This window comes from Megalops cyprinoides, chromosome 15 (assembly GCF_013368585.1).
Source record: "Megalops cyprinoides isolate fMegCyp1 chromosome 15, fMegCyp1.pri, whole genome shotgun sequence".
NCBI lineage: Eukaryota > Metazoa > Chordata > Actinopteri > Elopiformes > Megalopidae > Megalops > Megalops cyprinoides.
This window is the reverse complement of record NC_050597.1, coordinates 25,960,199-25,974,445: the sequence shown is the minus strand read 5'-3', so window position 1 is coordinate 25,974,445 and position 14,247 is coordinate 25,960,199. Positions and strand designations below refer to the sequence as shown.

At 45.6% G+C, this 14,247-nt stretch overlaps 1 protein-coding gene across 6 annotated transcripts in view; it reads left to right on the top strand.

Moving 5' to 3' along the window:
- ltbp1 (latent transforming growth factor beta binding protein 1) overlaps positions 1-14,247 on the top strand; it is a 106,519-nt gene that overhangs the window by 51,463 nt on the left and 40,809 nt on the right. For 4 of the 6 annotated variants that reach the window (XM_036546328.1, XM_036546325.1, XM_036546324.1 and 1 more), the window contains exons 11-17: positions 2,780-2,947; positions 5,587-5,796; positions 6,798-6,820; positions 8,353-8,455; positions 9,746-9,832; positions 12,787-12,912; positions 13,609-13,734. In XM_036546328.1, coding sequence (XP_036402221.1) covers positions 2,780-2,947; positions 5,587-5,796; positions 6,798-6,820; positions 8,353-8,455; positions 9,746-9,832; positions 12,787-12,912; positions 13,609-13,734 — 843 coding nt within the window. The remainder of the gene's footprint in view (positions 1-2,779; positions 2,948-5,586; positions 5,797-6,797; positions 6,821-8,352; positions 8,456-9,745; positions 9,833-12,786; positions 12,913-13,608; positions 13,735-14,247) is intronic. The other 2 variants (XM_036546327.1, XM_036546326.1) reach the window with 2 other exon arrangements.

Below are 14,247 nucleotides of genomic sequence, written 5' to 3'. Positions count from 1 at the left end.
CATCTCGCAGCCCTGACAGTTTGACTGCCATTGTAGTCTGTGGTCCTGGTCTTTAATCTTTCTCCCTCCCCCTAATGAAACCTGAATAGCTATTCATCAACAGTGGAAACAATAGGGTGGCATCCAGCATTTGGGTCCCGAGGACAAAATAATTGAGGAAGGATGAGGGAAGGATGCATCAGAAGCCCCTCTGGGGACCTCCAGTATTTTCCTCCTCTTCCATGTTCGATGTTTTTTTTTTTTTCCTTTCCCTGAATTTAAAATGATTGGCTGCCTCAATGCTGCATGTGTGCCTAGAATGAGCAATGTCGAATCTCAAGAGGCCGGCCCTTCTCCCATCGCAGCTGTTTAACCCTCTGGCGACTGCTTCCCCCTACCCCTTTCCCTCCCCCCCACCCCCGTCCCGCCCTCCCGTGTCCCGCTCTAGAGGGCCTAGAAAGGGAGCGAGTGGACGCCTCACACTGCCGCGTGTCAATTAATGAGAATGCACATGGTGGCAACAGTAACCCCCCAACCCTCCCTCCCACCGGAGAATGACAGGAAGGCCTGCTTCTGCACTCCAGAGAGGCCACTAACGAGCGCACAGGAGCGTAACGGCGCACAATCAGTGTCAAACCTGCCGCACTCGATTCCGGTGTGCCAGCGCTGTTTTCTTCTGAAACTGCGAGGGCTTTTTTTTTTTTTGTTGACGTTGTTGTTGCTGTCAACATAAACATATAATTTCTCTGTCTGAACCTCAGAAGAGTCTGTTGCCAAATATTACTCAAGTCTTTGCCGTAGTTGACATCATCAACTGTGGCATTATGGTCAAAATGTTTAAAAAAGTTATCTCAATTATGGAATTATTATATAATTAGTTATCTCAATTAATAATTAATAATAATAATAGTTAATAGTAGTTATCTCAATTAATAAGTAATTGGCAATAAAAGTGGAAAGCAGGCGCTGTGGCCCTGTGGGAATGGAGTTTCTAATAGAATTCACTACCGGAGCCTTGTAGGGGTACCCGTGGAATACCCCTCCCTGCTGTTAAATTCCAAGAGGTTGCATACAGTAGTCCACGCCCTCTGAGACACGCTCCCAGGGCGTTTGATTGGTTTGGGTACCAGAGTAACGGAGCCCTGAGGTGACTCTGCATCCCTGCTGCTCCGTCGCCTACCCCTCTGTCCTCGCGAGCATGTTAAACACACTGGCCTCCGGCCCCCATACTGTGATGAATCGCGAGTCCCTGCGAAACGGGCGGGTTTGGCCCAGACCCAAAGCTGCTTGGCTTCGGGTGGCGGTGGAGGTGGTGGCGGGGGGGGGGGGGGCAGTGGAGGGGGAAGGGGGAGGGGGGGTGATTGCTGCCTGTCATGCGCGATTTCCCCAGTGTGTCCCAGGCTTTAGAGTAATGAGACTCGGAGGCGCCGTCACAATTTTACAGGCAGTTGGAGGGACACCCACGTCCCAGCTTCTAAGACGCCCCGTTTGTTGGAGATAATGGCTGGTAATCTGAGAATGCGCTCCGTGTCTGCCCTGACGAACATAGCTAATGCAACTGCCTGAAGGAAAATGTCAGCAACATTAGAATTTTGGATTGGCTTCCATGATTTGTTTTTACACATAAATGCGTGAATCACGTTTTTTTTCCTCTTTATTTTTCACTTGTCTATGAATGTTTCAGTGTGCCGCAGCAGAACATGACCCATAGTGACAGATGATACCGTCCGCTGTGGGTTGCGTTTCTGTTGCCTTCCAAGTGTTTGATTTGGTCTAAAAGCAGGATTGCTTCTGGTTACCTGGTTGAGAAGTATGACGTTACGGCATGTTTTATATATATATATATATTTAATCACTTGGTAGACACTTCAGAATGCCTCTCAACGCACAGGTGCGCATAGAAAGAGCAAACACAGCAGAGCTTTCAGACCAGATCTGAACATGTGTCAATCCATCCAGAGCGGCGCTGCGAATGAGACGAGCTTGGCTCACAGCGTGGAGTGACGGCCTGGTTCACGCTCAGCTGATTCTGCGTGCCCCCCCAGCCCCCCCCCCCCCCCCCCCCCCCCCTCGCTTTTATCTCGAGCGTGAACGCGCTCCATAGTCCTGCCTCAGAGCTGCGCCGAAGCGGCCCTCTTGCACGCTGACCCGAGCCATCCCTGCTGCTGTGTAGCGCTTACCGATTTCCTCTGATCGCTAGCGCAGTGCGATACCCTGCCATTCTGATCCCACCACCACACCCCGCCCCGCATGCATGCCTTCTGTGTGCTTTGATTAAATGCCACCCGTTCTCCCCAGGTCCAGGGAAAGTCCCCTTGCCAAATGCTTCTTGCAAGTACGCTCACTCGCTATTTCACATACGAATTTATGCACTCCCGCTATGTCCAGCTTACCCCTGCTCCCCCCCCCCGCACCCCCCCACTGTTTCTGTTGTGCTTGTGTGTTTTAGTGTTTTCATTGTTATTATTATTGTTATTGTTTTCTAGTGGTTCAAAAATGCATTGAGGAAAATGTAAACCAGGCTGACCTTTGACCTCTGACCGGGTTGATCTTTGACCATTGAGCCTGCAGCCTCTGCAGATGGTTTACATTTCTCAAGCATTTTTGCTGTGGTTTTCAGTGAATAGCTTTTTATCTTTTTTGTTTGCTCATTTGTTTTTGTCTCCTTCCTTTTTTTGGCGGGAAGTCTGGTGAAGGGAATTTCTTTATTTTTCTCTTTGTGTCTTCTCTTTCCTATGTGTATCACTCTGGCGCACCTTCCCCCCCTCCACCCCCACCTTCCCTCCCTCTGCCCCTCCAGCCGATACCCCTGCGGTCCGCGAGGAGAAAGGGGCTTGTTTCCGATATGTCAGTTCGGGGAAGCAGTGTTTGCACCCGGTGTCGGTGCAGCTGAGCAAGCAGCTGTGCTGCTGCAGTGTGGGCAAGGCCTGGGGCCCTCACTGCGACAAGTGTCCCAACCCTGGAACAGGTAAGCCCGGACCGGCACCGCTCCGACTCCCACCCACCCAAACAGAACACCCCCCCCCCGCTAGGGAGACAGAGCTTCTGAGAAAGAGAGAGAGAGAGAGAGAGAGAGAAAGAGGCGTGACAGCATCTGCCCTTCCTCTGCCCCACCGTCCCTCCCTGCATGTCTCCCTCTGCCTCGCTCTGTAGTTGCTTCTCACCGCAATCACTGCCCCCTCCTCGTCCCGTCCCATCCCGTCCTGTCCAATCAAATTCAAGCCTGTCATTGCTGTTGGGTATGACAAATCTGTCTCAGAATCATTGCCGTGAATTTTATATTTATTTCTTTTTTTTTAGGTTGGTTGAAATCCCTTTTCCTATTTGTGTAAATTTCTGTGTAAATGACTCTTGTGGAGGGAATGACTTCTTTACTCAAGAGTCTCTCAACCAATAGGAATGTGTATACTTGTACCACCAAGCACCATTTGTACATTGATGATGGTAAAAGAGGTATTCTACTGCTGGATCTCAATCACTGAAAATAATACTAATGTAGAATTTCAAATACATGCTCACAGCAGACTCAATCAGTCGGGAGGAGAACAAATCCATTAGAAAATATGAGAACAGCAGGTACAAAGCTGTAGATACTGCATCCTGTAGGTATTGTATTCTGTGGAAAATCAGGGATAAGGCACATGAATTTGAAACCACCTAAAAAAGACAAGAGGTTAGCCCTGTGTAAACCACATCTGCAAAGCAAATAAACAGCAATAATAAAAATGATGAAAAACGATAACAACGGTGAAGATGATAAATCACGAATATTAGAGGAGCCCCATAATTCCCTCTGCCTGCAGTTCCAGCAGGCAGCTCAAAACAAGTGTAAGTGTTTTCCCTGGTCCTCGCTGTCTGACACATTCCTGGATGCTTTGACTTTCTCCTTTATTAAGAACACCAGTCAGGATTTGCTTGTTTGAGAGTTAGTTGGTCTGTGTGTATGTGCGTGTGTGTGTGTGTGTGTGTGTGCATGTGTGTGTGCGCGCATGTGTGTATGTATACGTGTGTGCGTGTGTGTGTGTGTGTGTGTGTGTGTGTGTTTGTGTGGCGGGGGGGTGGTGGTGGTGGAGTGCTCAGTGAGTCTTATTTTCGTATGGTTCCAATAGCAGGCTCTGGGTAGATTAAAAGATGTAACGAGGGTAAATGAAAGGCATGTGGTCTGTTAATCTGGAAATAAACTTGAACAGACAGGTGGGATTAGTGTAATAATTTCATGGCTGGCCTCGCCATGAAGGACAGGCCCCCTTTTTTTTTTTTTTTTTTTTTTTTTTACGGGAACACTAGCCGGCTGTGACATTCAGCAAGATGACAGGAAGTCCTTGTTGTTGGAACGCCAGCCTGAGTTCAGTGTCCCTGTTTTATTGTGATTGGCCCGCGCCAGCATTCTAACAGCTGCCTCTGGGTAGCTCTGAGGTACTCGGGTGCTTTGGTACATTTTAACCATTGGGACATGTTTTGGTGATTACACAGGAAGGACAGTTTAGATAACATTAGAGTGTGTATATTTTCCTAATGTGCTGCTCCGATATGAACCCGGAGTGAGACGCAACACAGTACTGTTTGCCGCTTTTATTGCTGGAAGTCAGTGAGGAAACCCTCTCTAAGCCATGACATTTGTGTATGTCCTTCCATTTCGTCTTGACAGGACTTTTGTTTGTTAAACGCTGGTGGAGGGTTCGGGATGGGGAGTACGTGCCTTGGACTGAGCGCCATTATTAGCAGTGAGCCGGAGCGCTGCGTCTGTCTTTGCTTCTCTGGGGATACGAGGATCAGAAATCACGCTCCGCTCCTCACTTGTGTAGTGCCACACAAAGAGGTTGCGTTCAGTGTTGAGATTGTCTGCGTTCGCAGCGGAATCGCTGATCCTCTCGTACACCAGCAGGTCCTAATACCTGTGTAATTGCACTATTTTTGTGGTAAGCGCTGTTTAATTGCTGCAGAAGCACACATTGCCACACAACGCTTACACGTGTAATTACACAGGCTGTTTTAGGCATGTGAAACGACACGTTTATGGGTAGGGTTGGGTTAGGGTTAAGGATAGAACGACAACTGTGACATCAAGTAATTTGTGAGAATCTACCGTAGTCCTAGCAGTTGACCGCAGGGCAATTACACAAGCATTGAGGCCGCTTTATGTAACATGGAGCTGGATTGCGGAGGAGCCTTTGCGTTGGCGCTTGCAATAAGTCTAAAGAACTTTCATGGAAGGCAAACCCTCCTGCTGTTTGTGCGTTCGAGGACGTAATGGACTGGCAACTGCTGTGTAATCTGAGACAGACTTCACAGGGGACAGATACAAAGCACTCTGATCTGTGTTGCAGGCTTTCGGTCTTGTCATTAACTTTGAATTTGGTTTGTCATTTCTCATTCGTAGGCTGGTTTCAATTAGCACGGGCTCAGTCTCACCAGAACCGTCAGATAATGAATGGTATTGGAAAAAATTGGCTGAAAGATTTTCAAAAAAATTTTGAGATTTTGGGTGTATTCCTAATAAACTGTGTATGAGTTTGAAACATGTGTAAGGCTAAATCCCCTTGACAGAATGAAACATTTCACTGAGTTGTATTTTTTAACAGTGTCTCTTTTTTTCTAATTGTGTAGCTGCTTTCAAGGAGATCTGCCCTGGCGGGATGGGCTACACAGTCACTGGGACCTACAGGCCTAAGCAGGTCAACCGCCCACAGCCAGAGAGCAATGGCAAGCCAAAGATCACACATCAAGAGCCCCTGGCCCCCCCTCTCCCATTACCCACTCCCCAGAGACCTGTGGAGGCCTTAAGTGTCACTGAGAGACAGCTCCCGGCCGTCCCAGGTGAGTAAGCAGCAAGCCATGTGTAGAGACGCAACCCCCGGACTACACTTCCCATGAGGCAACGGGAGAAAATAATGAGAAGAGGAAGGTTTGATTGTTGACTCCTTTTTTGCGATTACATGCATTGCACCAGGTGCTTCAATCAATACCAGGTGTAACAGGAGGCAGCGATGCAAAGAGCAGCGCTAATGGTGTCTCACCAGGGAATGGTGGTGACTTCAGCGTTTTCTGTGGGCGTACTGTCAGCTCACCAGTGTCCCACATATGCACGGTAGAAACCTGCCCTCTTTGGAGTCAGTCCTCTACATTTACCAAGTACTTCAGTGCCTCTCTAAACCCAGAGCAGTATTTCTCCTCCAGGAAAAAAAGCCCAAGATTTAACATCTAACAGATATGTGTGTGTTTTATAAATGTCTCTTTCTGACATCTATTCAATTCCACCCACAAGGAAGGTTCACACGCTTTGGCTCAGAGTGCGTTCCAAAACCTGATTCTGGAAAGAAATTGAGCTCTTCTCTTTTGTTATTCAGGACATGTTTGGCACTTATCAGGAGAGAGATTCTTGGCAGCATCGGGCCGACAGAGTTGTCCAAATTACTGTTAAGCTCCCCTCAAGCTCAAAGAATGGGATATAATGCAGAGGACAGAGTCCTTCACACAACAACAACAAACAAAAGGGCAATCAAGCTTCCTGATGAATATGTGCCACAAGGGGCTTGTGTGGAAGCTGCTGTCTTCACACTGCTAAGCCTTTGTCTGGGAAGATATTTATATAGAAGCTCAGTGGGGAAGGGAACGCAGAGTGTATGGTGAGAAACTAACACTGAGGCTAAAGGCAGGAGGACATACTGTATGTCTACAATATAATGACAAAGATCTTAATGTATTGTCTCACTGAGGAGTTACAACGGAAAGTTGAAAGTGAGTTTGTTTCCAAACGATCTGAGACCATTGTTGTTGTTTTGTTTTTTTTGTTTTTTTTTTTGTTCTTTTGACTCCAGTAGTCACAGCAGCACCTGAGGAGGTAGGTTGTGTTACGTCCGCAGCAAAGAACTGATCCGAAACCTGCCCAAGCTTTTTGCATGCGACAGCAATCGTTCACAGAGCCTGCAGTGGCAGCTGTTCGACGACGCAGTAGCGAGTATGATTTTTCACTGCATGCAACATCGGCGTCACCTCTGCATGCCTCGATCCATACTCCACTCTAACTGCCTCTAACTGCAGTTAGTCTTCCTTAGTCTACCACTTTACCTACAGTCAGCCATCCAAGAGAGAACAAAGGCTTTCTTCTTAAAAATGACTACCGGTGAAAAAGGGACAGTGAGTTCTGAAAGGAGAAAGTCAGTTGGGCTCTGTGGCCCTCGAGCGTTTGTAAGTGGCATTAGGTAGTGGTATGGATCTAAATTTGAGATAAAAGCCTGACTTTTGTGTTCAGTTGAGTATAACTTTAACCCCAAGCTCTCAATCCATTGGCATCTTGGGGCCTCATGCCTGGTCTGGTTGTCATTTCCCATTTTAATTTAGAGCGGTACGAGTTTATTTGATCTCCAGTTCGGAAGCTACATGATGAAAGTAAATAAGAGCAGGGCATTGAAAACCTCTCTGCTGTGAGTCAGTCCTGTCTTTGTGTATGTCCCCTTCTGGGAAGAAGTCAATTAGTTTGATAAGGGTGTTATTTATTCAAGCCCGCAATTGTTTTGGCATTATTTATGACTCAAGGTCAGCTTCTGTGGACTTCGAAAACCCTAAAGAGGATTCATTGTAATTAGGATGCATGCTGGAGAATATATTGTTCATCACTCATTTGCTTATCACATCTTCAAAAGAATTGTGTCTTTTCTGGATGTAACATGGCTTTATACATCTATACATGCCTCTTGTCTCTTGCTTTTGATTTGTGGGTGGGTACATGTTGTAATTTACTCAGGTCTCAAACCTGAAATCTGTTATGAAGGATCTAAGCTACTCTGGCACATGCTGATGAGATTTGGTAATGCTTTTTCCAGTGCAAAATTAAATGGCTGAACTCTGTCACTAACAGAAATGCACACTATTTGACAAGGTATAAGAGGTACATTGTATGTAAGTCATCAGGGAATAAGGGAAAATTCAATGACTGCGGTTGTCAAATGCTCTGCGAATCTTAAAATTAAAAAGACCATGAGGGTCAGCTAAAAGTGGTGAGAAGCAACACTCCCATTAAGTTACATCCGCGAGATAAAAGAGGGCTAACTTCCGTAATGAGTGTTGTCTACTCCCGTCATTACGTTAGCAAACAAATAGCTTCCTCTTGCCTTTGAAAGGCAGCTGGAACCAAGGAGCTCTCATTTCAATCTTCTCTTTCTTTAACTCTCATATAACTCCTGGCACTTGCTCTGTCGCGGTTTAGCATAGGTGCAACAAGCATGCGCAGATTGCATGGTAGACAAGGAGCACTGAGTCTTACACTGATCTGGTTGCGCACTGACGGCCGGCGTTGAAGCTGGCCGTCGGCCCAGAGCGGGGCCCTTTCACTTTGATCTCAAACTCTTTGTGCATCTTGTCTTTGTCGTTTAGGAACTCGTTACTCTCGGTGCTAATAATAGGTCTGTAGTAGAGCCCGGCCAGCCCCAGCTTTCACCTGGAGTCTCAACCATAAGGATGGAGCCCGCCTACCCAGGTGTCCAAACATCCTTCCCGTCTCTCAGCCTCCCTGCAGAAAGACCCATGTAGCCTGGCTCACTGTGTGTGCTTTCTTTGGATCTCTTACCTCTCTATGGGTACCATTAAAATGATGCTCTTGGACTGTACCACCCAGGAATGTTGGAAACCAGAGTCTTATAGGGTTTCTTCAGTGGTAGAGGCATTCGACTCAAACAAAAGGATCCATTGAGTGGCAGCAGATAATTGTGCCAATGTTATCATTACTTTATTGGGTGATTGGAGGCTTGACTCCGTCTCTTGGATGTTCTTGATGTTTGACGGGCGATGGCTCTAGGCAATGACTAGACATGACAAGATAATCGGAGGCTTTTGACTAATGCCACATTTGTTGTGTGAGGCACATTACAACTGCTATCACTCAGAGGAACATTAAGGAAAGACCCAGGGTGGTGCCGTGCAGCACACCAGCAATTGAGTCTGCAAGAGAGTGATGGCAACTGCTTGTCAATTTGAGCAGCTCTTTCATTGAGATTGCACAACGCAGTTCGGATAAATACATACCTTTTATAAAGGAGAATTTATGACAGTTTGAAAGTTGTCTCCTGTGACAATCTCATCCTACTTGTACAAAATTCAAACTAGGCCTTTTTACTAGGACTAATGAGGGCCCAGCAGAATCAATTCCCCTCAAGAAACAAATGCAACACAGGAAACATCATCAGCTATCCTGGAAGCATATTGCTGACATTCCCACTATTTTTTAAAATTGTGTATTTAATTAGAATTTTACAGTTAAGTAAAATGGTCATATGGTCAGTTAGGCCTTTAGGTTTCTATCAGAAAACAGAAGTGAATTTTATCTGGTTGCTTTATTTAATCATTTGTTCTATGAAAATGTCCTATAGAAGGATCCCATTATATCAGACAGTAAATGAATCTTTTGTAAAGGTATAATAGATGATATAGGATATTATATGCAACATATTTGTTTCAATACAAAACTTCTGTGAGTTGAATATGATTTAGAGACATTGTGTGATACAGGTATGCCTATTTATGAGGCAGATGTTGATGCTGAAGAGCTTTTAAAATAAATCATTTTGACTGGAAAAAGATGAAATAGATTTTTATTTCAATCCCGTTCCAAGTGGTATCGAGAAACAAATGTGAACAGTTGTGCTGTCAGCGTTCTCGACCGAAACATCAGGCGATGTAGTAAACATTTATACAGCACAGACGTGCTGGTTGAGAGAGAGCACACTGATAACATTGTGGCAGGACTGACTTGCTGTTCTTGGCCCCGCAGAGGTGGTGGAGAAGACGTCTCCCCCAGCCCCAGTGGCTATACTGCCCTCCAGTGCTAGCCAAGGCATCGCTCCCACCCAGCTGGCAGGTAAGGTCCACCTCAGACCACCTGAGAAGCAGGTAGCACAGTAATAGAGATTATTTTAACGAGTCACATCACAGGGACATGTCCACGGTGATCTTACTCCCAGTAAAAAGGAAAAAAATGGAATGAATCTTAGCATGTCAGGGCAGATTGTTCAAAAATAGACACTGTTATCTTTCTCGCTTGTCCATTAACAGCAGTTTATTTGTGTTCGGCCTGCATGTGGATTCCACACAGGTCATGGTAAAAATAGACGGATTAGAGGAATTTGCTTCAACTGGGAACTTCACACTTCCCCTCCCTGCCTCCCATCTTTGTCCTTGGGGTTCACTCCTGTTGTGGGAATATTTTGGGCTCCTCTATAATTAGGAATTTAGTATGTATGTGTGTGCAAGTGCCTATGTGTGTTTGTGTGTGTGGAGGGGGCTTATAGCAATCAGGCTATAGCTGCATCTTCACTTTTTAAATAGAACACTCTAAGCATTCTAAAATCAACATGTGGTGTTCTCAGTAATAAGTTCAGCATTAATGATATGAAAATAGACAAGGGGTCATTCAATCAAGATAACAAATTAATGAAATTTTATTTAATATTATGCTCTTATGAAAGGAATTGTTGCAGGAGTATGTTACAACAGAGCAATGCAAATTTTAAATTGTACCACATGAAATGGAATGGGAAAAATGTATTTGAATGGCTTTTGATGATGGTTCAAGCCCAGGTCCCATTTAAAGATGTTGTTGCTGGTGTACTTTGGCAGGCGAGACCAGGCGACAAATTGGAGAGATGGTCAAGCGACCTCTTATTTGACTGCCACCTGTTTTTACTTTGATGCCCTGAATGGGGTACGTCTGAAATTTGGGGCTGAATAAGGAAAGGAGTGGGTGGAGAGACGGGGGCGAGGCTGTGGTGGCAAGCCGAGGACTGGGCCAATCAGACGCTGCCTGGATATTTCAGTTCACTTAGCACTAGGGGGAAATCCAAACCCCGGACCTCTCTGGACTCACATTTAGGTTTTGCTTCCAGGAAAGGTGACACTGTATTAAGTGCCCGCAGAAATGTTAGGGGTTGTACTGATGACAGACATTTGGTAAACTAAGCTGTATAATTATCCATCTAAATGCCACTTTTTTTAATCGCTCCGCTTGTTCCATAATTAGAAATTCCACTGTATTCTTTCTCAATATTGAAGCCTTGATTTAAATAAATTGTGGCTCTGGTGAATCATTTTTTTAAAAAGTTTTTCAAATTCCGTCTGCGTTTAATATGCAGTCTTCGATTTGAGTAGGTTAAGCAGAAACAATCCCCGCATAAAGGCTATTCTTTTGTTGAGCTCTGAGAGTGAGGTGGAAATTTATTTTATCGCAGAACTGTCGACTCTTTATTTTCATTGCATTCTCAGTAAAACAGACAAGCATAACGCAAGTGAGCTTTGTAAGAAAGCAGTGCGGTGTGTTCCTGTTTCCATTGTACCTGCATTTCTCATCATACTTTCAGCTGTAAATCAGCAAGATTCTACACTGAGATGGTGAATATAGTGAGGTAACATTTGTGTTCACTTACAAACCTGGCCAGCACTATTTTGATGTCTCTCTTGGAGATGCTAGCTTGATGACATGATCACAAGCTTAGTTTCTGCAACCTGTAGCCAGGTTATTTTGCCAGCAGTGAAAATTAGATAATCGTTATTCAGTCATTGAGTTTCTTGATATTTTTTGTAAAACACAGAATGATAGTGGTGACTGTATTTGGCTAGGTTAGCTGTTTCAGTTAACTTGCCAAGTACTAAAGTAACATAACAAAAAGATAGTTTTACAGCAATTTACATGAAACCAAACATATTTATGCAAAACAACAACAACAAAGATGCATTGTGTATTCTTTATAGTTTGAATAACTGAATGTCTGGTTCTTTATCTATGTCCTGAATTCGTATGATAGACTTCTGTTTATATTTTAAATCAACTTTGAAGTACCACCATCAGTCTGTCATCTGACTGAGCACACTTCATTTTAATATAATAACAAAATAATACATTAGTGGACAAGGGGTGAAGAGGTCTTTTTTTGATGGTGGTTGTGCTACTGAGTGGGTGTTGGGTTGTACCCTTAATGCCGGGGAGTGTCATCTGATTTGTTAAATGTCTGTGCAAGAGAAAATATTTAATTACCATTACTGAAGTCATCTGCATCATGGGACATTGATAGTTGTTCTCCTACTTCCAGAAAGTCAGCAGGACAAATTTTATGGCTCTGTCATTGAATTTAGCTTCATTAAGAAAAAGCCAGAAACCAGACACGTGTGTCTGTGTCCTCTCAGTCACAGGGTTGGTGTTACCAGGCAGTATGCTGGACTAGAGTTGGCTGGCCCAGGCCCTGGAGAGCATTGTTTCCTGATTTTTTTCCCCTCGTCCAAACCCATGATTGCTTAATGGGATCCAATATGGGTCTTGGCAGGATCAAATGACTGTGTTCGAAAGCATCGAGTGACTGAGGATTTAGAACAGGGGTCTTCAGCTACGGCTGCGGTTACGGCCGATGAAAAACCGCTGACATTGTGACCAGGTTTCCTGAACCCTGCTTCCGAGATGTGTGGAAAGCCTGCGCACTTGTGGTTTCACACGGCAGGAGAGAGAGTGACAACCCAAGTTCATAGCTGTCTGCCCCAGTGTTGTGTTTGCAGTTCATTGTTTCTCTCTGTCTTTTTCTCACTTTGTCTCTTTCTCCCCACCATCTTTGCACTCTCTAACCTCTCTTTTTTTATTTCTCTCCATCTCATTTTCTTTCATTCTCTCTCCCTTTCTCTTTCTCTCCCCTTCTATGGGCTTCTCTGTCTCTTCCCCTCCTTCCCACCTCACTGTCCCTCTCTTCCCCTCTGTCACCCCCTCCGTCTCCCCCTCTTCCCCTCTCCCTCCCTGCTTTCTTTCTCTTTCCTTCTTTCTGTCTGTCTCAGCAGAGGTGGACGAGTGTTCGGTGAGCCCCGAAATATGTGGGCCTGGCCTGTGCTACAACACGGTGGAGGGCTACACCTGCATATGTGATGATGGCCACCAGCTGGATGAGGAGAGGACCACCTGTGTAGGTGAGAGGACAGGAAGCACCACACTAATACTTGTCTCAGCATGGCTGTAAAGAAGGGGCACTTGCCCTGTCAGGTCGCTCAGTTTCAACGACTACATGGACGGTCCCAAGTGCTGCGGCACTTTCTTGCTCAGCTGGAGTGAATGGTCCCAAATACTAGAGTGCTATTTCAATTAGCTGGGGTCGAAAGTGCTGGAGCACTATTCGGCATAGCTGGAGTGAATGGTCTGAAGTGCTAGAGCACTATTTGGCATAGCTGGAGTGAATGGTCAGAAGTGCTAGAGCACTATTTGGCATAGCTGGAGTGAATGGTCTGAAGTGCTAGAGCACTATTTGGCATAGCTGGAGTGAATGGTCAGAAGTGCTAGAGCACTATTTGGCTTAGCTGGAGTGAATGGTCAGAAGTGCTAGAGCACTATTTGGCATAGCTGGAGTGAATGGTCAGAAGTGCTAGAGCACTATTTGGCATAGCTGGAGTGAATGGTCAGAAGTGCTAGAGCACTATTTGGCATAGCTGGAGTGAATGGTCTGAAGTGCTGAAGCACTATTCGGCATAGCTGCAGATGAGTGTTGAGAAGCAGCATCTTGTTTCCTACTCGCCTCTCCGCTCTTCTCCTCAGTCATCGTAATCAATGAGTCCCTGGTTGCCACTGTTCTCACCTGGCCTCGGGCGATGTGTGTCACCCTTTCGAAACAGACATCGACGAGTGCGCCCAGGACCCGCTCCTCTGCTCCAACGGACGCTGCAGGAACACAGCAGGAGGCTTCCTCTGCGAGTGCCAATCTGGCTTTGCGGCCAGCGAGGAAGGAACCAGCTGCATTGGTAAAGCCATTTCGCTCCCTCCGGTACCCAAAAATAAGGAGAGAGAGAGAGAGAGAGAGAAAAAAAACGGCGGTCTTGGCGTGGCTATATCTGCAACAAGATGTTTCGGGTAGATCAACACATGTTTTACCAGAACGGGACACATTTGGGATGGCAATTAGGCGCGTTTTTTTTGTGCGAGTCTGCAGTTTTCCCCCTCTAGCTGGGCCGGCCTTTGAAGCAGCATCCCCTGAGAGGGGCCGTTTTTGGAAAAAGCCACAACGCAGACCATTAACAGACATCCAAATAATCGTCTTCCCCCATCCGGGATATAAATATTGCAAACGCTGTGATTAGGTGGTTTCTGATGTTTAAGGATGGGGTTTTTTTATTTCCCCACCAACAGAAAGTGAGACTTTTCAAGTAACTGCTGCAAAGTCCGTTTTGGCCTGTAATGCACTCCGACGTGTGTATATTTAGTGGGAAATTGAGATGGGCTCTGCTGCATATTGTCACAGTGCAGATATGAGGGAT